The 23708-nt window shown below is 41.2% G+C and overlaps 1 protein-coding gene across 14 annotated transcripts in view; it reads right to left on the bottom strand.

The window, feature by feature from the left end:
* The window catches only part of TJP1 (tight junction protein 1), a 730896-nt gene that overhangs the window by 15878 nt on the left and 691310 nt on the right, over positions 1-23708 (bottom strand). For 8 of the 14 annotated variants that reach the window (XM_073618845.1, XM_073618850.1, XM_073618849.1 and 5 more), the window contains 9 exons: positions 22301-22549; positions 20926-21798; positions 19705-19799; positions 17973-18197; positions 13351-13401; positions 12248-12393; positions 9315-9783; positions 4857-5074; positions 4617-4760 (listed from right to left, as the gene is read on the bottom strand). In XM_073618845.1, coding sequence (XP_073474946.1) covers positions 4617-4760; positions 4857-5074; positions 9315-9783; positions 12248-12393; positions 13351-13401; positions 17973-18197; positions 19705-19799; positions 20926-21798; positions 22301-22549 — 2470 coding nt within the window. The remainder of the gene's footprint in view (positions 1-4616; positions 4761-4856; positions 5075-9314; positions 9784-12247; positions 12394-13350; positions 13402-17972; positions 18198-19704; positions 19800-20925; positions 21799-22300; positions 22550-23708) is intronic. The other 6 variants (XM_073618848.1, XM_073618852.1, XM_073618853.1 and 3 more) reach the window with 4 other exon arrangements.

The following is a 23708-nucleotide window of genomic DNA, read 5'->3' as shown; positions in this document are numbered from 1 at the left end:
ACCACCATAATGACCTCTTGCGACAAAAGTCGCTCTAACGCTAGAAGGAGCGACTGCTTCTTCTCTGGATCTCTGGGAACACTTGATCTGAGGAAACGAGGAGGGGGAAATTCTTGAAACTCCAGCTTGTACCCTAAGGTTACTGTGGAGATTACCCATCTGTCCTGGAAGTCCTCCTGCCAGAGCTCTGAAAATTGTCGCAGTCTTCCCCCTACTCGAGCGAGCGGGGGCGCGCCTTCATGAAGAGGTCTTAGTGTTTTGCCTAATAGGCTTCTTCCCCCACGACTTCTTTTGTCCCTGGGGTTGACTCTTGTTTCTGGGCCCAGACGGAGGAGGCAGTCGAGACTGCCTGGAGGCTGACGCCCCTGCCACTGGGGAAAGAGTCTGTTTGAAAGAGGGACGCTTACTCTTCTTCTTAACATGTAAGAGAGTGCTTTTCCCACAAGAGATTCTCTTGATATAGTCATCCAAGTCTTCTCCAAACAACCTTGCACCACGAAATGGAAACCCAGCCAGCAGTTTCTTACATGGTGCTTCGGCTGCCCAATTTCTTAACCATAGGATTCTACGTATATGCACCAACCCCAGCGAAAGACGAGAGGTTTGCACGATAGAATCTCTGATGGCGTCAACAACATAACATAAGGCCGCTGGAAGGTTAGCCAACCCCTGGGCCTGCTGTTCAGGTAAGACCCTGATGACCTGCTTAACATGGTCTCTTATGTATTGACAAACTCCAATCGGTGCTATTGCAGGTTGAGCCACTGAACCTGCCAAGGAGAAAACATCCTTCAATAGGGATTCCATCTTTTTATCCACCAGATCCCTGAGCATCTGAGCATTGTCTACAGGACAAGTCAGACTACTATTTACGGAGGAAATGGCGGCATCAACGGCCGGTATTCCCCACATTTTAACAAACTTTTCTTCCATAGGATAAAATGTTGAAAACTTTTTCGGCGGAAAAAAACGTTTATCTGGGTGATCCCACTCAGAATAAAGAAGCTATTCAAGTAAATTATGAACCGGAAAAGCCTGTGCTGTTTGAGGAGGTTTCAGTGACCCTAAAGAAGAAGAGGGTTCTTTAACTGATTCAGATACGGGCAACTTAAATGTGGAGCGGACCAATCCAGTAAGGATCTGCACTAAGACTTTCTCCTCCTGAGAAGTCACAGAGGGCCCCTCTCCATCTGATTCCTCCGAAGAGGAATCATCCGTCCCATCCTGATCCTCTGAAAGGGATTCTTTCCCCTTATCCCAGAGCTCCTCTGCCTGAGGGTCTTGGGGAACAGAGGAAAGCCTAGTGCGTTTTCTTCCACTGAGTGAAGATGTAATCATTAATCTTTCCTCTAAACCATTAATGGCTGAGGAAAAAACCTCCTGTGTAATGTATACAGGGGCTGCAGTGCCAGAAGCAGGTGTAGCCCCTGACCCCAATGGCTCTCCCTGACTAGCCGTCCCTGGCCCCTCAAGGGGGGAGGATGCTGCAGAAAGGGGGTCCTCAGAACCTGAACGAGATCCCTAGAGTCTCTGGTCCGTGGGGTGTTTGAACCTCTTCTACCCATAGTGCAAAGCAACAAGGTGGCAGTATCACAAAATGAACACTGACTGCTGAGCGATGTAGTCCGGCTAAAAGCCCAGCTACCAAATGCCCAGTCTGGTGTTACCTTAGTAAATGCTGCCTAGGAGAATGCCTGTGTCCCACCTTACATGCGATCGTCAGCTGTGTCCCTCCAGAAGGCTTAGTGCACATGTAATCTGTGCCTAAATAGGTTGAGCCCATAGCCTGCAGCCAGCCCTGTGGGCGTCTGAGCACGCTGGACGTTTTTTTTTCAGGTAAAACCTCGTTTCTTCGGTCCAGCTCTCTAAAAAGAGAAGCGTTACAGGTAAAACCTTGTTTCTTCGGACACGAGGCCCGGGGTACCATCCAATTCGGCCTAGAAAAGACACTTTGAAATGGATCCGGTTTGCTGGCTTGCCCCAGTATAGGGTAATCCCTTTGGAGCTCAGCGCAGGACATCTTTACACGTCCATCATCTAAGACACTGGCGTAAAAACTGAGGTATCCCTGCAAGGGGGAGGGATTATATAGGGGGTTGAACTTTCTGGTAGGGTGTGCCAGTGTCCAATCACCTAGTGATACCTATATAACCCATCAGTAATTACTGAGGCTCTGTGTCCCGTGATGTTCGAGAAAGAAATTCTATTTTCCTTTCTGGAAAAGGGTACACAAAGTTACTATGGTGGCTACCACTGAAACGCTTGATTATTCCCGGCGCACCACACATCCATTCCAAAAGTAACCTACTGCAAGTCTTTGGCAATGTTTATGATCAATGCTACTAGACATTGCATCTTGTGCCACAGCTGGTGTTCAGACCGAGCCCTGATAATGAGGGAATGGTTTCAGAGGCTCAACAAGATGGAAGAAGTTGAAGAGTTGATTAGTATCCCTCAGGGCAACATGTCTAAAGTTACTTCCACATGGTATTGTTGGATTCATTTCAAAAACTATCCAACAACATTGTGACCTTTGCTCTTAGTGGCTCTTTGCCAATACCAGAAGTCAGCTTGGAGAGCTCAATATTGTTCTGGCTAGCAATGGCAATCTGGCAGATGTTTGCTTGCAGTGGTGTGGAGGGTAGTTGACAGGACAGCACCCCAATCCCTTCCCTCCCATTTTTTTTCTCCCTCTCTTTTTCCCCTTCTTCCCAGCTACTTTATTTCTTTTCTACCCTCTGCCTTCATGGGTACATTCAATAAGGTTTTGGATGGAGTACACAAAATCCCATATTGCCTAAAAGGAAAGTATGTAAAAGAGCGGTCAGTTCCTTTTTCATTCAACCCAACATGTAGTGTGCACCAGGCATTAGAGGAGGATCTGATCAAAATGTATGGCGAATTAATGCAAAAAACAGTTAATGCCAAGGGGTTTACATACTTTTTCTTGCCACTAAATATAGACTTCTACTCTGTATTTAGCCGTCTGTCTTAAAGCAGAGTTCCAGTCATCTTGTAATTTTTTTTAAAAATCACCCCCACAATCGTCACGATTTCTTACATTTAAAAAGGCACTAAAACAAAACTAATAAAAACTACAATATCCAAAAATTAATGGCACAGGGATAGGCAACAAATACGGCCGTGAGTGCAAAATAGAGTGCAACTTCGCTTTAAGTTCTAGACATTTTTTCCTTCTTTTTCTTTCTAGTTTTTGATAAAAGGGGTAGAATATTTTTATGTGTCTGTGGCCATGCCCGGAGTGTTTCCCTCACTTTTAATATTGTTGTTGTATTTTCAACATATTTATAAAGACTGATGTCACACTATGGTGTCCGCTTATGAAGGAGTGAAAATTTTTCACTGCTAAATTCTCCGGCATTCACAGAGGAGATCTTTCTCCTCTGAGTGCCAGTTTATGAAGCAGTGTAGATCGCTTCTCCTTTGGAGGAGTGAATCGATCTACAAATGTGGAAAACGGTCCCTGATACATTACAGTACCAGAAATTCACTGAAACACAGATGTCTGTCCCTCTACACTAAATATTATAATATATATATATATATATATATATATATATATATATATACATACACACACATATATACACACATACATACACACACATAGACATGGCTGATGGTGGCTTGAACGAGGAAGGAGGTAAAAAATCTTCTCTTTTCACTCCCCGATTCTCCGTCTCTGAGCTGGTGAATTGGGGAGGGTGAATTCTGACAGAGCTCACCAGTGAAGTGCTGAGATCGCAGCTTCATAAACTGGCCGTTTTTGTGTCAGTCGGTGACATCTTTTCAATGTGTGGAGATGATCGGCGGAGAACATATTCTCCCCGATCATCGCTGTTTCATAAACCGTTAATGGACTGGGATCACCGCTGATCAGTTTCATAAACGGACACCTATCATAGAACATAATTCAACTGCCTGCCAACTAGAACATAAATCAGAGGTATGGTGGCTCTTTTTATCTGATCAGTAAGGTGACACTGCAGTCTACACAGCTTAAATATGAAAACCATATTGTTACATGCCTGGCTATGTAGTGTAACAGAGGCAGGTACATTTACTAAAACTTCCAAAATTCTACACGATTAATTTTTCCATAAACTGAAAACATTCAGGCAGTTTTATGCATCAAGGTGACATAGCCAGCACGACATCACCTATGTAATGGGAGCCTGTGTGTCCTCGAAACATCCATATATTTTTCAAGTTTAGTTAAATTGTCCATGCTACTTTTTTTTTTACCAGATGGCTGATATTTCATACTTGCTGACCACGCACTGCCACCACACACAATTTTTCCTCATTCCTATGAAGAATAGTGATGTGATTCCATTATACAGTTGGGGACCTAAACACTTAAGCAGTTTCTACTCTCAAATATACAAGCACAAAAAAAAAATAAACCTGTATAACTGGAAAAATACTATACAAAAGTTTTAGGTTCTAAAAAGCCGTAAATGTGTGGAAAAAAATGAAAGTGAAACGGAAATGTAAATGTATGATTCAATTGACCAAATCTTGGTATCCAGTGATTCATGCTATGTAAGCGAGAGCAACCAAACGACCCAAAAGGACAGATGGAAAAAGCGTACCCGACGAGGTGTCGGATGATTTTAGAGCAAAAGACCAACCATCAGGAGTCATAGACGCACAGTGTGGTAAGCGCAGCTCCACTGGCTTCAGGAATTTTAATCCATGGGGTCCACACATTACTAAAGGACTAAGCAACGTTTCTCCTGCAATAAAAGAGAAGCAAACATGAGAGATCATATTGAAGTGAGCTATGCAGTTATATTCTTCTAGAAAAAAAAAAATCATTAGACGCCTCAAACCTTTCTCCTTATCCAGAGGTGGTAAGATGCTGTTGTCCCTGCAGACCTTGAAGTAGATTTCCTGCTCAATGCTGTCAGGGATCGCTCCTTGAGGTATGATGATACTGACCCCCGTCTCTATGGAACTCAGCACACCGCCATTGCTATTAAAGATGCCTCGAGCAGTTGCCACCACAGTGTGGGCTTCATCCTCATCATCGTCTTCAAGGGCAGAGGGACTAAAACAGAAATATTTGGTAAGGAAAACACAGATAATACCAACTAGAAAATATAAATAAGATATGCATTTCTAGGCCAACACATTGGGGGAGATTTACTAAAACTGGATCATTCAGAATCTGGTCCAGCTGTGCATGGTAGCCAATCAGCTGCCAACTTCAGCTTGTTCAATTAAGCTTTGACAATAAAACCTGGAAGCAAATTGGTTTCTATGCAGAGCTGCACCAGATTTTGCACTATCAAATTTAAGTAAATCCTCCCAGTCAATCTCCTTCTCAAAATATGGTAGATTATAGACACAATAACTGGACTGGCCACAAAAGTTCTTCATGGAACAGATCTCTTACATTAAGGCTCCATTCACACTTATACAGCATGACTTTGGAGCGCAACTTTGGATGGTGCGACTTGGATGCGACTTTGGCTTTGACCAATGATAATGGACAACTGTTGGAGAACTGTCGCATGTATCACATTCAGGTATGACTTTAATGTGACTTTTGAGGGTTTACAGTGCAGTTCATGGCACTGAGGTCGCATGAAAATCAATCCAAAGTAGTGTAGGAACTTTTTTAAGTCGCTGCGATTTTAAGTCGCACATATTTGAAAGGTTGACATTAAAAAACATGGGGTGTGACTTATGTGACTTTAGTGTCCAAAGTTGCATGACAAATCGCACGTGCAAATGGAGCCTAAATGTATGAGTCTTGGCAAAACAAATAAAAAAAATTTAGCTGTAAGTTAAAGTGTTTATTACCCCAACACTTTATATTCCTGATATGTGGCTGCTGTACCATGTACTTGTATGAGAAAGCACTCTGTTCTCTTTGTATTGCTTCCTTTATGCGAAGTCCCTGGTGTTCCTGCCAGTCCCTCTGCTTTCCTATTAAAGACTGACTGTCCCCCCAGCTCTTATGCAACTGAGAACAGAGGGAATGTGATCACTTATAAAAAAGGGGAAACAGTATTTATAATTTTTTTTATATCTATACAAAAAATTTTTGCCTTTAATTTCTATTTTAAAATTAACGGTTTGTTTTACAAGGTGATCATTTACAATCACTTTAGGAAAGTAAGGAATTCATTAGCAGCATTTGTTCCCAAACAATGGGAATTTGCACATATTGCAGAGATGTCTTGCATTTGACTTTTTTTGCCCAAGCATACACTTTGAGCCAAAAAAACAAGTCACGAAGAAGGTAAAAACTTCTTCGCCTAAGCCATATCTACTAATATGAGCTACTTTGGGGGGGGGGGGGGGGGGCTTCTACTCTCCTGGAGGAAACATGGCTGCTTTGCTTCTTCTATCACAACTTGGCCATAGTCTCACAAACGTTCCGAATTTAGGAACAGGGTGACAGCGCTTTATTGGAATTGTAGTACAGACTTAATGAGTTTAAGCAAAAACAATTTCCAATAGACAGCATTAGATCACCTGCCAAATTTATAGCAAACACTTATGGTTAGCCACCATTTGTCTTCTTAGAACATACAGAGAAGACAGACCAGGCCTATTATGTATTGGGGTCAAAGTAAGATTAAGGGCCAGTTCACACCAGGCCCGCATGCCCGATTCACATCGTATAAAAAGGGCATTCAATTTGTGATCTGCAGCGGGTGTCAATAAGTTATTAACACCACAAATGCAGGTCGTAAACGCAGTGCGCTTCCACCGGATCGCACAGTACAAAAGTACCATGTAATCTGGTTGCAGTGGGTTTTTAAAAGTAGAGCATGCACTACTTTCAATGTGGTGCAGTGCAATTTTAGCTCATTCAAAATGAATGGGTGGAAATCGTACTGCACAGAACCGTACAGCGAGTTCCTGTGCGGGCATGGTGTGAATCGACCCTTCGTGCTGGGATATCAATAGTGAGGTCTAAGCTGCCAAGGTACCTGAAAATTCTTAAAGTAGACCTAGACACTTTTTGTCATATTCTCCTCCCCCTTATAATTGCAAAAAAAATTTTTACACAAAAAAAATAAAAATTATTTTTTTTTTCTAATGTTCAGGCCCGCCATTCTCGACTAGGTGAAGATGACATACCTGGACCTCTCGCATGCACAGGAACGCCATGGGTCACTCTGGGATCCGTTGTGGAATATCTGCGCAAGCAAGCAGTCCTGTGAACTGCCTCCAGAGATTTCACTGAAACTCACAGAATGTCGCACATGTGCAGAAACAGTGCAGGGGGTGTCTGCCAGTTTACTGGTAGGGCTTGCGGTGTGTCTGTGCATGCACAAGGGTTCTACAGCAGTGTTTCTCAACCTCAGTCCTCAAGTACCCCCAACAGGCCATGTTTTGGGAATTTCTCTTAGATAAAATAGCCGTCCAAAATACCAAGCCATTGACTCTGATTTAAAGCACCTGTACAAAGGAAAACTTGCAAACATGGCCCGTTGGGGGTACTTGAGGACTGAGGTTGAGAACTACTGTTCTAAAGGACCCGTATACCTGGGAAAGATCCCTGAATCGTATTGCGCTGGATATGAATTTAAGATGGAGGCGCAGGGTAGGAAAAACTTTGTCTACATGCATGACAAAGTAGGACTCCATAGACTTAGAATTTAAAAATAGTATTTTTTGATTGTAAGGGTGGGAGCATTTACTAACAACTAGGAAGTCAGTTCCGGATAGATTAATACTTCGAGCGACTAACTTAGAGTTATAGCTCCAGGACACAATCTTAGCAATTATACAGTAAAAAACATGCAGCTGACATTTTTACAATGTCTAAAGTTCAACATCGTAAAAATGCTGCAACTGTCTGCGAGTCCTGATTATGCCTGTGAAAGATAAATGCAGCCACTTCACGGACAGTGCAATTTCAGACAGCATTTTAAGTGGGCTACACAGACCTTCATGAATCACCATGCTCCCACACTATCAACTGTTTTCTGCTTCACCAGCTTGTCCTGAAAATGCTACATGTTACCAAAGAACACTGAGTATTGATGGCTAAATGTCTTTTAAGTTTACAACTACATAACTTACAAGTGCATAGTACTATGATTATTATACTTGGGATAATTTTATCTGTACTTTAAAAAAGGTAAAGTAAACCTCTATAAAAAGTCCAAATACTCATGAATGAACTACTTATCACAAAAAGTGTATCTTAATTGGTTTGAGCAAAAAATTATAGCCTCTAAAAACTATGGTATATACTGGAATTGTAAAAAAATGTTATACTACTAATGGCGGTGATTGGCAACTTATAGTGGGACTGTAATAGTGTGGCATGCAATCTGACACTTAGGCTGGGTTCACACTGGTGCGAACTGCATGTGGGTTTCTCCGCATTCAATTTGCATGTCAGGAGAGTGTGACCGGCTTTCAATGGAACCGGTTCACACAGCTCCGGGACAGTGATGAAGCAGTTTGCAGAAGAGTTCTGTGCGTCTTCTGGTCCATTTCAGCCAAAATTTTGAGCCTGATCCGTCCCTAAAGCAGAGAACAGGGATGCACCGGACCCCCTGCGCTGAGCTACTACGCACAAGTGTGAACGCAGCCTGACGCTGGGAGGGAACTGACTAAATGACACTGACACCACCATTGACACTAATACAGTGATCAGTGCTAAAAATATACACTGTCACTGTACTAATGACACTGGCTGGGAAGGGGTTTACATCTAGAGGCAATCAAGAGGTTAACTGTGTTCCTACAATATTTTCTGTGTGTGTGTGGTGTTGTATTTTCACTAAGCGATGTGCCGGTTTTTACTTCCCGCTTTCCAGGGGAGGAAAAAAAAAAAACGGCACATTACCGCTGTCAGAAGAGAGCTCTGCGTTGTTTACCTGCACAGAGCTCTCTTCCATCAACCACTCAGCTGATCAGCGGGTGCCAGACACAAATCATTGGCCAGGACCGTTGGTTGGCTTGTGCTGCAGCGAATGGGAGCATTACGCGCTACCCCCTAACCAAAAGAAGCGGATCATGTACATGTACTTGATCTGGTGCAGGGAGGGCGCTCTGCTGCAGTATATCTGCGGTAGGCAGGCCCCAAGTGGTTAAAGACGAACCAGGTTCTCTCTGTGGCAGAGACCTCACAGGGCTAGCTGAACAGATTTATAAATACTTTTGAAAATAAAAAGTATGGCGAGAAAAAAGGTGTGCTGGGTATTACTAAAAGTGTGAATATGTCTTGTCTTTTTGCATCAATAAGTGAATATCCTTTAAAATATTTTACATTTAAAGCATCACAGATATTTGCAATATAATATTTAAAACACTACCTGACTGGGACTGCTTTAGGCACTGCATTAATATTATTTGGTTGATACTTAGATTTGCTCTCTGTTGGCTTGGATGTGCCATCTATCTCTGGAGATATAGCCACATTGGTTGATTTCAAAACGGATTGAGGGGAATTCTGAGGTTTGGTGGGCAGCTCCGGCTTTCCTTGTGCTTCATTGGACAGAAGATTATGGTTGAATTTGGGGCTCTCGAACTTGCGCTCAAAAGGTCTGGCAGAGCTTGTGTAAGGTTTAGGAGTAAAGCGGTTATATGATGGTGTGATGGTTTTTCCAATCTGTTCTGTGCCATTAACAGGAGCTTTGTCAGGAAAGCTTTTCTGAGGAAAGAAGTTTGACTGAACTGTGTCCTCTCTGTTGGAAGGTCGGAAGACGCTTGGCTTGGTTTGAGGTGGTGGTGGTTCTGGTTTTGTCACTGTGGAATTTGTGATCTCCAGGGAAACAGAACTGACTGTAAAAATTTAAAACAGACAAAATATTGTACATTTTACATCAAATAGCTACAAAGCGCAAAGTCAAAGAAAAGTGCACTGCATCAAACCTCCAAGTGCTCCCCTTATATGCTTAAAAGCAGAACTCCATGAAAATGTTTTTTTCCCTATGCGGTGGAGCCGTGCCCGCAATGCATGGGTTAACTGCACGTTTTGTCTAGGGATATAGATACCCGATCCTTCAATCCTCTGGAAAACTGCGCTCCAACCATAGCCAGCAATGGACTGTTCCTGTTGTCTTCACGTTCAGAGTCGATCTATGGGTGTGATGACGTCAGGAATGGTCCATTCACAAGACCACTAGGGGGAAGAAGTGGTGGGGACTGGTCTTGTGCTTGGAGAATCTGTGGATTAGGCAAGTACATCTCCACTCTGTAGACAACAAGTCCATGCAGTACGGGCACAGCTCTTTAATCAGGTGCTAGCTTAAAGTTTGTCACCCCCCACCCAATAGGCCTAAATCATTGATGAACTTTAGGATTAACCCCATCAGGTGAAACATGTTAGATGAATGGTCCTGGGTGCAAGGCCATATGTTGAAACTTGCCAGCTGATTAAAGTTTTGCCTGTGAAGACATCAGTTTGCAACTTTTCCTTTGGAATATGCCAAAATATCTACATATGCTATATTTAACAGTCAGAACAAGTTTTTAACTAGCTCAATCCCATAGAACTAATTATCATGAACTAAACTAAACCTTAAGGCCTCGCGCACAGGGGTGTATAAGTTTGTTCTCAAAACATGCTGTATTTTTGCTGCCAGAACTTGGCAGGAAAAAAGAAATCTAGGGTATGTACTTTTGTATATGTATGAGGTTGAGAGCAAATGCAATCTACTGACCAGCATATTTTGTTTATTCTGGTTATTGGAATACATTTATGTGTATAAATTATGCTAGTTAACTCCTCTTAGAACACGCTCTCTTCAAATACGCCTGTAAACGCCTATGTGTACATGGCTACATAAGCTAACAGATGTGTTTACAGGCGTGAAAAAACAAAATGCCGAAGCCCGTATGAGAGGCATTTAAGCCCTAAATATAGATACAAATGCTATAAATTATATTTGCAGTTTTTACCTTAAAAGAAAATGATGCAGCATGCAAATTTTTTTAAATGCATGTTATTGTAAGAAATATAATTTTTGGGATATTAGCAACACAGAGTGTATTGGTTTTTGTAGTTGGCAAGTCCAACAAGTAGCCAAGTAAGGAGCAGTAAAGCACAACTATTATGCAGTACTGATAAGCATTAAAAGGATAAGTACAGTCAAACCTTGATTGGCTGTACTTCTCCTGTGCATCACAGGAGTGCAGTTTGTTCTGCACTCCTGTGACCAGGTTTCAGCAGACAGCGGGCTGAAGCATGGTCAGCTGACGTCACAGAGCCGGTCCAGGCTCAGTAAAGATCACGACCATATTGTCGGGATCCGCCCACATGCCTGGACCGGCACCTAGTTCAGCCTCTGAGAGCCGCCACCAGCTCTCTGTTCATAAAGCTCTGAAAACCCGAGCAATCAGCGGTGTTTGATCACTCAGTTCCCAGTGTTAGAGCCACCGGAGACTGATACAGCATCGGACCGATCGTGCATCCAGCTAGGCAAGTATGATTTAAAAAAAAAAAAAAAAAACACAACAAAACAAACAAATCCAATACTTCTCTAAAGTCATTGTAAAGGACTTTTTTTCTAAAAACTAACAAACATATTATACTTTCTTGCTTTGTGCAATGGTTTTTCAGAGCAGCCCTGATCCTCCTCTTCATGGGCACCCCACCAGCGTTCCTGGCTCCTCCCCACACCGAGTGCCCTTATAGCAAGTTGCTTGTTATGGGGGCACTTGTGCATGTTCGCTCCTGACCAACTATGTATGCTCACAAACATACAGAGCGCAGCTCAACCCCAAACCCCACTCCCTCCTTCATGGCTGTGATTGACAGCAGCAGGAGCCAATGGCTGAGCCAATAAGAAGGGAGAGAGCCAAGAAAGCCTGCACAGCAATGGATGGAGATCAGGCTCAGGTAAGTGTGGGGGGGGGGGGGGGGGGGCTGTATGCATAAAAGGTTTTCCACTTCAATGCAGAAAATGTATTAGGATTTATTAGAAAAAAAAAAAAAAAAAACACTTCCTGCCTTTAGAACCACTTGAAGCAGACCCAGAGTCCATATAATAATGGCTTCCCCCATGTACATTAGTACAAACTATATAGGAAGAAGGAATTTTTTTTACACATTAATTCGTCGTTAGTCTGGTTGAAGAAAAAAAAAAAAAGACATAAGTCCATCTAGTTCAACCAATAAAAAGGGGGGAAAAAAATATATACAATCCTATATACACACACAATTGATCCAACACTCACATTAATAAGGTTTTTTACATCAATTCATTAAAACATCATATCAAGTAAAACGAAATATACAACTCACCCTCTGTGTGGGGTTGTTTTGCATGTGCTGTATGATTGACAAGCACTGGAGAAGGCTGGTTGTACTGGGAGGTTACTTGAGGGACCGGGTCATAACGTTTTTCAGTTATGGGTCTGTCAGGAGAGTCCATATCTACAGGTTTTCCCCTGTCAGAACAAACATCAATGAGTTCCACAGTAACAAAAATTTTTGTTTTTTAAATTACATACTGAGAAGGGCTTAAATCCCAAAAATGGAAACATTTCACTTAGCTACTAATTTCAGCAGAACTGAACATTTAGGCATCAACCGAGAATCACTTAAGAATGTACGAGAGACCATTATAAGCGAATGCAGACAGGTAAAATACCTAGCTTATCAATATATATGCCAAATGATCAGATAATAAATGTTTTTCTTCTACTTGCCTGATCTGCATTCTGGGACATGGGTTCTCATATTCATTAAGCGAATACTGACTGCCAATGTCTTCAGTTCACCACTTTTCAAACACACACTAAGTGATTCATGTATGACCGGTATTGCCGTATATACATTCACTCAAAACGATAAACAGCCACCTTTACGCCTTGGGTGGAGAACAATACAGAATCGGGATGTTAATGCAACAGCACAAACTCGACAAACAGAGGCAGATGACTTGTTTACTGTCCATTCCAAATGTATGATTTATCTCCTCCGTGAGCCTTTTTTTTTTTTCCAGCAACATTGAATATAGCAAGAAAGCAAGCAGGAAATCCGTCCAAGTCACAGATGATGCAACCAGGATTTACTCCCAGACACAGACTTATTCATCGTCATTGCTGATGTTCTCAGCAAACTGGACATACAAACAAATGCCAACTGGAACTGGAAAGCATCCCAAATAACAACCCCCAGCTTTATGTGCACAAGTGTGGCAAACTTTTTTTAGCAGAATTAAAGACATTATAGGTTTAGATTTGCTGATTGATTTTGGGTTGACCTTGAAATATTTAATTCTATCTGTAGAGGAAAAACAGATAGCAGGCTGTCTAAAACGACCACTTTAGCTGGGTGCACATAATGCTGTGGTAAGTCTAAGAGGAATGACAAAGACAGCCTTGTGTTAATGCCAATCTTACCACTTGATGTTCCTTTTCAAGTAGTCATAGCTAGTGTAAGAGCCAAGAAATCTAGGCGGTGGCAAAGCAAATGTGATAGAAGAATGAAAGAAAAGGGTCATTCTACCTTTAAGTAAATTAAGACTTGCAAGACTTTTTTTTTCTTTTGAAAATACTTACACAAAGTCTACCTACTGAAGAGTGACAAACTCCTAATCTAAGAAGGTTATTTATGGAAAACATTGAAAAAGCAGTGCATTGCTGGCATTAAAAGAGAAAAGAGGAAAGAAAACTTTAAGCGGTCCCTAGGATCTATTTAGAGAAGACACAGTACATAAGCCACAGTGATCACATTAGCATTGTTATCACACACTGGATTATATAACAAATGATTATTTGATAACATAGTTTAGATAGCACAAATAACCATTCACACAAAGGCTTTCATTCCTTCTTCCACTTGCATCACAGTGTACAGATCTAATGACTAATTGGCTGCTAAAGGATATCTTATGCTAAGCTTAATGTGGACTCCAAGTAAGAAAATCAAAGCAATTCAAATAGAGAATGGCACAAAGCGTAGGAGAAATGCAGACAATTCTTGTAACATTTGCTTGGTTCTGGCACATTGCTACCCCTGGTAATGAGCACATTCATCAGGCACCATCATCAGCAGGTAACTAGAATGTAAGGTACATGATCCATATAAGCCATTACATAAAATCTTTTGTAACTCTGCATATCTGCATCAATGTGTATTAAAACCGACAAATCAAATTTACACCTCATAGATGAATACAAAGTCACTGAAAAGGTTTAAAGAGGCGCTACAGTCTTCCTAACCCAAATTTTAATAAGAACATCCTCATGATTTTTATGCAACTAATTTGGATATTCTCATTCATGTCCAAATAATAAGTACCTGCCAAAAGTGTCGTTTATTATCCCCTGCAGAAATCCCAGCAGCGGCCATCACAACTGTGGACATCTGAAGCCGGTACCCATTCTTATCCTGGATTTCTTAAAAAATGGCGCCTTAACTTCTCCCGATCGCATCATTTCCGGTCTGGAAAATCGCACGATGTTAGAAGCCTAGGATACTCAAAGACTCCTAGGATGTCGCAGTGTCAGTGGGATAGGCTAACTACATCACTCGCCTATGCGGTTGAAACCAGAAGTGGTGGGAAGCAAAGAAAAAATAAAGTTTTCATATCCAATTATTACAACACTGCAGCTGGGTATTAAGACAAGCCTAAGTCTAATTAAACAGCTCAGCCCTTCCCATATAAAAGGTAACAAAAATAGGCTGAAAAAGTGAAGCTGTTTAGAAGCTCCTGCAGTGGAGGACTACCACATTCTGCCAGCAAATGCTGCAAAACCGCTCTCTCAATGTCTCCAGTAATGAGATATGCCACTGTAGTTCCTGGCTTCAGCCTCCTCCAAAAATGGAGTCTTAGCCATGCCGCGAAAAAAAAAGTGATTGCATACTACTGGAAAGGAAAGATCCAACAAGAATGACTTCCTCATAATGGCTAGCATTACAGATCTTTCTGTTCCCCGAGAAAAAAGTGAGAAGTAAAAGGGTGACTCAACGTGCCAACACATTACCTACAGCTGAAATATTTATTTTGAGGAACTTAGCCTTTAAGCGAACTTGCTACTTTTCCTCTGAAAATTCTATAAGAACCAGCATGGTGTCAATTGATAAAAGAACGATTACTGCAATTAAAATGGAACGATTAGCAAAGTCAGAAATTACATATATGATGCAGTCATTTACTAGCATTACCACGGGACTTTTGTTTACATGAGTCCCTAACTGAACATAATTTTATTACCGATTGATCCTTCCACTAGATAGCTGTTGAACTTTCATTAGATCAATTATATTTTTTTTAACTTCCTTTACCATGCCAAGCTGTCCACCAAAGTGACATGTTAGATGGTTCAAGAAAAGAACAGTTATCACAGACAAGGGTGCTTACAACAGTCCTTTAGCAAAAGATTTTTTCCCAAAAGAATAAACTTGATAATCTTCTTAGCTGGGGTTAACTGTTCATTTTTTTTTGTCTTTATTTAAAGCAGAACTTAAGTCCTGCTGTCAAAAAACACGAGCAGGCAGGCTTTTATTGCAGAAGAGACCTACAATAAAATGCCCCTACCTGTCTGCACACAGTCTCCAATTAAACTGTAAACTGAGCAGCTTACAGTGCTGGGCCGATCTCTGAGTGTCGGGATGACAGCCTCCTGCACATGCTGCATCCCCCGCCAGCCAAAGAGACCCTAAGACCGACACTCAGAGGAAGATCCCAGGCACATGATTGCTGGACAGCCAAGTATGGAGACTTTAGTTTCACTTTAATGTCTATCTACAATTACATCTAAGGCTACCCTGTCTACAGGATAGCAATCCAAACAAGAAGACTCGCTGCTCCAGGTGAGGTTTTAAAAGCATGATGATCTGGACAGGTGCCCGCCTCGACTCGCCTTCACATATAGTCAAAAGAAGAAATGGCCGCTCTCTGTACTCGATCAAAATTCCTTTATTCAGAACATCCCAAAGTGTTGACAGAAATCTGGTAGATGCATTTCACACACTCCAAGTGCGCTTAATCATTAGATATGAGGTAATGATTAAGTGTACTTCGAGTGTGTGAATGCATCTACCAGCTTTCTGTCAACATTTTGGGATGTTCTGAATAAAGGAATTTTGATTGAGTACAGAGTGCGGCCATTTCTTCTTACAGGATAGCAATGTTGTGCGATTTTTATTGCAGAAGGAACTGCGTTGTCACCCTGTTAAAGGAACCGGACGAATAGCAGAGCTACTGTCAGGATCAAAAGTTAATAATGTTATGAGGAAACTCAGAAAAACAAAAACTTCTGTAATTTTGCTAGTGACGGCATCATATTATCCCATTTTTTTTATTTTGTCTATAGTTCCACTTTGAAAGATAACTAAAAGCCAAAACTTTTTTTTTCAGATTTGAATAGAATGTAGATGGATTAGAACACCTGTCAGGTTTTACTGCTATCTGTGCCCCGATTTAGGGAAATTATCTTATCATTATCACTGAGAAAAGTGAAAGAAAATCCCAAATTTTGGGTTGTCACCAGAACAGGAACAGAGGGAAGGCTTACAATGAGGATACAAGTTCTAGTGACAATCAGGGACTTCCTATCACTTCTTGCTTTGGCTATGGGACAGGAAGTGAACAACAATCTCCCCATTGGGAAACAGAAGAGTAAAAAACTGACAGGGGTTATAACCCTCCCTTAATCTATACAAAAGCTGTGCCTTTAGTTCTACTTTAAAGCCTAGTACACATGGGCCAAATGTTGGGCGGCAACAGCTGGTTCAATAGAAACTGACCGACATTCGGCCTGAGTGTACTGCAGCCGGTTGGACAGAAGCTGGTCGACGGAAAGGGCACAACCAAAAAAAGTCCGCCGATCGGCTCCCAATCAGTGCTCTCAGCCAATGGCATCCACAGCTCAACAGGCAGATCGCTGTACTAACATCAGATAGTTGGAACAGCGGCTCCAACCTGAGCTTTCAGTCTTTTTTTTTCCTTTCAGCTCCTTGGGTTGTACGAAAAAAAAACTAGTGTGTATTAGGCGTTAGTCTCTAAAGGGTGAATATAATTGTAGACTATTTTTTTAAAGACACATTGAATCCCTAAAATACAAACACTCTGAGGCATACATTACACACACACACACACACACACACACACACACACACACACACACACAAACGTGCACCCAGTATTTAATCCATCGGAAAAGCAGGTGTGAAAGTGAGTATTATAACCTAGATGTAATCTCCAAAACAAACCAAAACAATTATTCAAGAGAGGTTTATGAGACAGTATACAGGTCATGCAAAAATAAGGCATGTAATAAAGTGCTTTAATTGCTTAGGGTATTATCTGAAGTCCACATATTCCTGTCCATTTGTGCCCTATAAATATGTCAGATAACTGTAGGAATAACTTTTTAATTGTAGTTATTTACTGTAATCATGTACTCCCTGGTTTAACTAAATTAAATTAACTGTATTAAAGAAATGTAGGAGCCAGCCTGTAAAAGAAACCACAACCAGCATTTAAAAAGGTTATCTTTGTTACAGATTTACAGTTATTTAAAAGCAGCCATTTCATTATTGCACTTCAGCAGTAACAATTACTTATAGTTAATAGTCTAGCATGGCAACTGAATATACACTGCAGTGTATAATAGCTTATTATACAGACTACTATAGATTTTTTTTTTTTTAAATGGAAACTATCTAGGTTTATAATCTTTCTTTTAAATGGAAAAGGAGGGATCCTACACTATAAATTTGGCAAGATAGAAATAATTATAGGTTATCTACTTTAAGAGGATTGTAAGTTTGCCAATTAGCCTTTGCCACCTTGTGCTTAAAGTATCCATACACCTGCAGTGTATGATTTCATTACAAACGCATGTGACAGCACAACACGTTAGAGAAGCCCCATCTTCCCAGCACACATTAGATAAGAGTAAAGTCACAAGTACAGCTTTCACACATGAGGTGCTACGTCTTTCACTGCAAAGGGTCAGGATGTAGGTGCAATGAAGAGGTCAGAGAGAGACAAGTGCAGCATGTCAGAACGTACTTGGAGGGGTAGCTGTTAAAGCTAACTTGGCTCTGAGACTGTCCAGGTTTAGAAGGTTCAGGGAGGATGTTTGTAGGAACAGCAGTAGTGGGCTTGTCAAAGTTTCTACGATCAAAGTAAGACAGCTGCTTCCGATAATATTCCTCATCTTCTTCAGGATCATAATTGTTAGCACGAACTATATCTTCTGGTGGCATCAATTGAGGTTTCTGAGGTTCGGGTACACTGAAACAAATAAAACAAATAATGAAATACAATAACTCGTGTGAAATGCACAAGCAGAATGTTAGCACTGAAATTAACTATTTGTATAATTCTTTAATGTTCTCAGAGGAATGAACAACAGAGGACTAGGTGTGATCCGGGCTTGTAAAGTTGGACAAGTGACCAAAGCTGGCCATATATGTATATGATTGCTTTTGTTCAGTCAGCAGGTTGAATGAAAGAAAAAGCAACAGATTCCTCCATCCACACCAAACAGAGCAGATGGACGAATCTCTCCTGGCAATTACTGTATTCTGATAGCCGGTACCCAAAACCCTAAATACCCAAACAGTGACTGCACCTGTTTGGCTGTCAATTTTCCACCCAGCTACTACTACAAAAGTCGACTGAACAAATCAACTTTGGTTGAGATGGGTGGTGCCAGAGCTTAAACTCTGGCCGATTCAGTATGAATTGGCCAAATCTTGAGCTGTGTATGGAAGCCTTTAGAAAGATCCTGCACCATGAAAGCACAATCTACATGTACCCATGCTGTAGATATTGCAAGCCAGCACTCCTCAGAAGGGGCTGTTATTGTGTGGGTCTAAACCAGGGAGTCTCCAAACTGTGGATGTGAACCTTTGCTTGCCTTTATCTGGCCCTTGGGGCACTATTCCTTCCAGTGACACAAAGGATGGGCACTATTCCTTCCACTGATGCCAATATGGAGGCAGTATTCCTCCCACTGACACCAACGATGGGTCACTTTTCCTCCCTTTGACCAATGAGGCACTATTCCTCCCACTGACACAAGAGACAGGGAACTAATTCTCCCACTGACACCAATGATGGTGTACTATTCCTCCAACTGACACCAATAATGTATTTTTTTTTTTTACTCCCAATGACCACCAGGCCTATGGCATTGTTTACTCTCACCGATGCCAGGGTACTTTTTACTCCCACTGGCCACAGTCTGGCCTCCCTAATATTTGAAGGGCAGTAAACTGGCCCTTTATTTGAAAGTCTGGAGACCCCTGTCCCAGACTGTATTTATAGCTCAACCTTCCATAAAATTTAAAGAAGGAGGTCTACATATTATAGTGGCAAGAAGGTAAACACTAGCGTTTCCTAAAGAACTTCTTTATATTTAGGAAAATTGCATCATTATCACTCCATGACAAAAGGAAATATGCATCAGAACTCTCAAAAAAAAAAAAAAAAGTCTATCATATATATCAAACAGATATCTCCATGTGATGAGCGACTGAAATAACATGTTTAAAAGCAACCAGATAAAATAGAAAAGAGGTACTTATCAAGCAAGCATGAACTCCCTTTAGTGGATCGCACATTCATTCACTTAGCTGGTGACTGATCTCTCCACAGTTCTCATAAGTCACGGAGGTAAAAAATATCATTAGCAGCAAAAATAAAAGCAGTTATAGAATATGCATGTGTGCGTCCGTAGCCATTTTCATTTAAATAGCAAAGGAACTTTGTGAAGACTTGTTTATCTCCTCCTTACCGATAAGTAGGCTTTTCTTGATCATAATGAGGCAGTGGAGCAGCTTTAGATGCAGTTACTGGAACAGTTATTGGTTTGGGTGCAACTTCTGGAGCCTAGAATAGAAAAAATAAAATTTTGTTAGCGACAAACTTACAAAGTCAAAAATTAAAACAGATGACCCTACAGAAAAGGCATGTTAAAAAAAAAAAAATAAATAAATATATCTATATCGATCGAAAATATATATATAATATATATGATAATATTACACTGAAAGAGCTTTTAAAGCACATTGAGTCTTTAAATTTAGTTTCCTCTTCATAAAAGGTTTCCCCCAAGAAATCTGTCAAAAGTTAATAAAGCTGTGAATGCAAGTAAAAGCAAGCTTGTGTGAAAGGTGTGAAAATGCCAGTTCAACTGTCTTTTCTACCAAGAGGAGAAATGACATGCAGTGCATTATTTCAATTTTTATACTGCCAAAGGCAACCAATATACATATGTCATATATCCATATGTCATATATCCATATATTTGTGTTGTGTACAGGTATTAGAGAAGACTAAGCCAGAAACAAAAAAAAATAAAAAATAAAAGCCTTAAGGCCTGGTTCACACTAATGCAGCTCTTGCAAGCAGTGTTTTGCACTGGCATGGCAGCCCATTCATTTGATTGGGCTGTTGTGCCTCCTGAAATGCAGGCAAAAGGTCCTGGCTCCATTTTTTGGAATCGCAGCCCACACAGGAACTGCAGTGTGGATCCCAGTACGTGCGGTGTGCCTTTAAGATTACTGGCATCCACACATATCTCCAGTACTATTCTGTGCAGATGTTTGCGGCTGCAGAAACGGGTGCAGTCCCACAGCAGCAATTACCTGCACAGATGTAAACCTAGCCTTAGACCAGTGTAACACATTGAGGTTGATTTACTAAAGACAAATGTACTGTGCACTGAAAGTGCACTTGGAAGTGTACTGCAACAGCAGTTGCTCTAGATCTGAGGGGAAGCTCTGAAATGAGGGGAAGCTCTACTGATTTCTATCATCCAATCACGTGCAAGCAACATTGCTGTTTTTTTTAATTTTCCATGCATGTGATTGAGTATTATTTACAAACTGAATTTTACCTCATTTACTAAGCTCTGAAACAAGTGCACTTGCAGTGCATAGTATACTTGCCTTTAGTAAATCAACCCCATTGATTGCCTGCTATGAATGTATAACTGAATAAACCTATTGGGTACCTTTAAAACAGATACATCATTAATGTCCTTGTTCTTTTCTCCTTGAACCGTTCTCTTGTTCTCAAACATTTTGACTCTGGTAAGAACAGACTGTGGTTTCATGGCTGGGTCATCATCATCTTCACTCACAGAGGCTGGTGCAGGAACAGGTTTACTGTTGGTTGGCAGAAGGTCAGACTTCATCTGAGTAGGAGGAGGAGGAGGCATGGTTTCTCTAGGAGAAAGATCATATTGCCCTTGTTTTGCATTAAATCCCTGGGAAGGACTATGGTCATAGCCTCTTGGATGTGGATCAAAATATGGTTTAGTTTCAGCAGCCCTAGAGGTGGGTACAGAAGGAAAGCTTTGAGGCTCTGGTTTATAACGCATATGCATATCATATTCTGCAGGAGCGGGCTCCTCATATAGTAGCTGGGGTGCTTTGTAGTTTTTAGCTGGTCGAGGTCGATTGTCGTAGGCAACAGGAGGAGGCTCTTCAAAACGAGGCTGTTGTGGAAAGTAGCTGCGTTCAAGGCTTTCTTCTGAGTGCTGCCTCACACTGAAGTCCCTATGCTTACCCTCAAACTGCGACCTGGATGAATACGGCTGCTTATCATCATAATAACCCCACTGTTCATCATAAGTAGGCACATGATCATCACTATGTATTCGAGGATCATAGCCATGAGGGTATGGATCCACGTATTCTGAAGCAGATTCATATCTGTAAGACGTATCAAACTCTCTACTCATTGGTTTTTCTGCATAGGATGGAAGGGCATCAAAGTTCAGGTTGCTTTCTTTCTCTGGTCTCTGATGGCTAAGCACTTGTTGTTTCACCAAGTAGTTGTGCCTGGGATTATCTTCCACAGAATATGGCTCTTTTCTGAAAACCTGCATGATAAAAGAAAGCCTTGGGTTAACAACCAGAACAAAAGCACAGGATAATAGAAATCAAATCACATCAAAGCACCAGCCACAGGATGGCAGCAAACATGCAGAATTTCCAAGTGTGAAGCAGTGCTGGAAACATGTTAAATGGAAAAACATGTTAGGTTTTCAGCAACATGATTTTTGCAACATAAAAGACAACATTTATAGCAAGTTGGTTGGTATATGAAGTTGGTAAGGAAGGCATGCAGTACTGGAAAGCCATGCAAGAAAAAAGCAAAGTAAACCCCAGTTGATTTAGATGCAGCATAGTGAACTGCTCCAAATTTCCAATGTCAATTTATTGACTACCTTTGTTACTGCAGGCACCTGACCAATACAGTGTCGTATTTCAGGTACCATCAGTAAAGCAAGGTTAAAGAAGAAGGTGTTAAAGAAAGAAGAATCTCAGATGCAAGTATGACTGGAAGTAGAACAGACTGGTGCAACAATGTAGCACAGGTACCTTTGCTGGATCTATGTGCACAGGTAAAGATGAAGGCTCTTGGTCTCTTAGCATTATGTGAGCTGCCTCAGTGTTTGGTGATCGCATTGGGCCAGCTTGTGCTTGGTAAGAGCTGTATGGGGCAGGGTTTGGATCCTCCAATCTGACATTACTTAGATTTACATTAGGATTTACAGCAGCAGTTGAACTTGCAGTGTTTGTTTCAGACGGCAGAGAAAGGTAAGGGGCAGCGGGTAAGGCGTCTGCTTTCTGTGGAGTGTGTAAAATAATGTGTTCACTTAATACAGCACAAAAAAGCAATCCAAATGTCATAGCAGTCTGTTAGGAACTGCTTTACAACTACAGATCTCTACAGCTACTAGCTCATCCTAAAAGCAGATACACAAAAAGCAAAAGAAAAAACATGTATTTTATATAGTTTTTTTACATCTGACTAAGCTAGACAATCATAGTACTGAATTGGTTTAGTACACTATCAAAACATATACAAATACAGTACTTTGCATCATTTCAGTCCCAAAGAACCTGTTAGAACCTGTTAGTAGCTAATTGGCTTAGGAAAAGATCACTTTAAAAAACAAAGCATACACAATTTCTTGATTTTTCTTTTTACAATAAAAGTTACATTTTACAGTAGTAAATGTTACTTTAAAACAGAAGTGGCGTTTTTAAAAAAAACAAAAAAAAAAACAAAAAACAAAAAACAAAAAAAACAAAACACATACACATACTCACCTAGGATGATGCAGCATTTGTCCAATCCTACATCTTTCTATCCCCGCCTCTAAGACCGAGTTAGGAACAAACAAAGACTGTTGATCGCTCAGTTCTCAGGCTTCTGTGAGCAGAGAGCTGATGACTTGTCAGTCACCGACTCTGCGCTGCCCCACCAGCGCTCAATGGAGCACCAGGTTGTGGTGGGAGCGGCTGGCTCAGGCCATTAGCGGTGCGCCTAGATGCGGAGCCAGCTGCTGGTCAGGCATCTGGATGGATCCAACATTGTTCAGATCCCTGACTGGCTCTGTGACATCAGCCGACAGTGGGCATTAGTCCGCTGTCGGCTGAATCTGGGTCACAGGAGTGTAGAACCAAGTGCACTCCTATGACCCACAAAGAAGTATGGCCAGAAGAGCTTTGGCCATACTTCACCTTTAACATGGTTTAATACACACACTGATGTATGCAAGTGTCCAAAAGCAAATTGTTGCTCATGGCAACCAATTCAATTTTCACCAATAAGGGTCGGCGCCTGACTTGTTGCCTTGAGCAACATAAACATCCCTTCACAAATTTAATACATGCAAAACTTCACCACTTTGCCTTGGTTGCAGTTACTTTTTATTGTGTACACCGATTCAAACTAGTTGACATAAGCTCCAAGATCAATTTTGGAGACGATGGTAATTTA

Source organism: Aquarana catesbeiana, linkage group LG03, assembly GCF_042186555.1.
Source record: "Aquarana catesbeiana isolate 2022-GZ linkage group LG03, ASM4218655v1, whole genome shotgun sequence".
Lineage (NCBI taxonomy): Eukaryota > Metazoa > Chordata > Amphibia > Anura > Ranidae > Aquarana > Aquarana catesbeiana.
The sequence above is the reverse complement of the archived record's forward strand: the minus strand, read 5'-3'. Positions and strand labels throughout refer to the sequence as shown.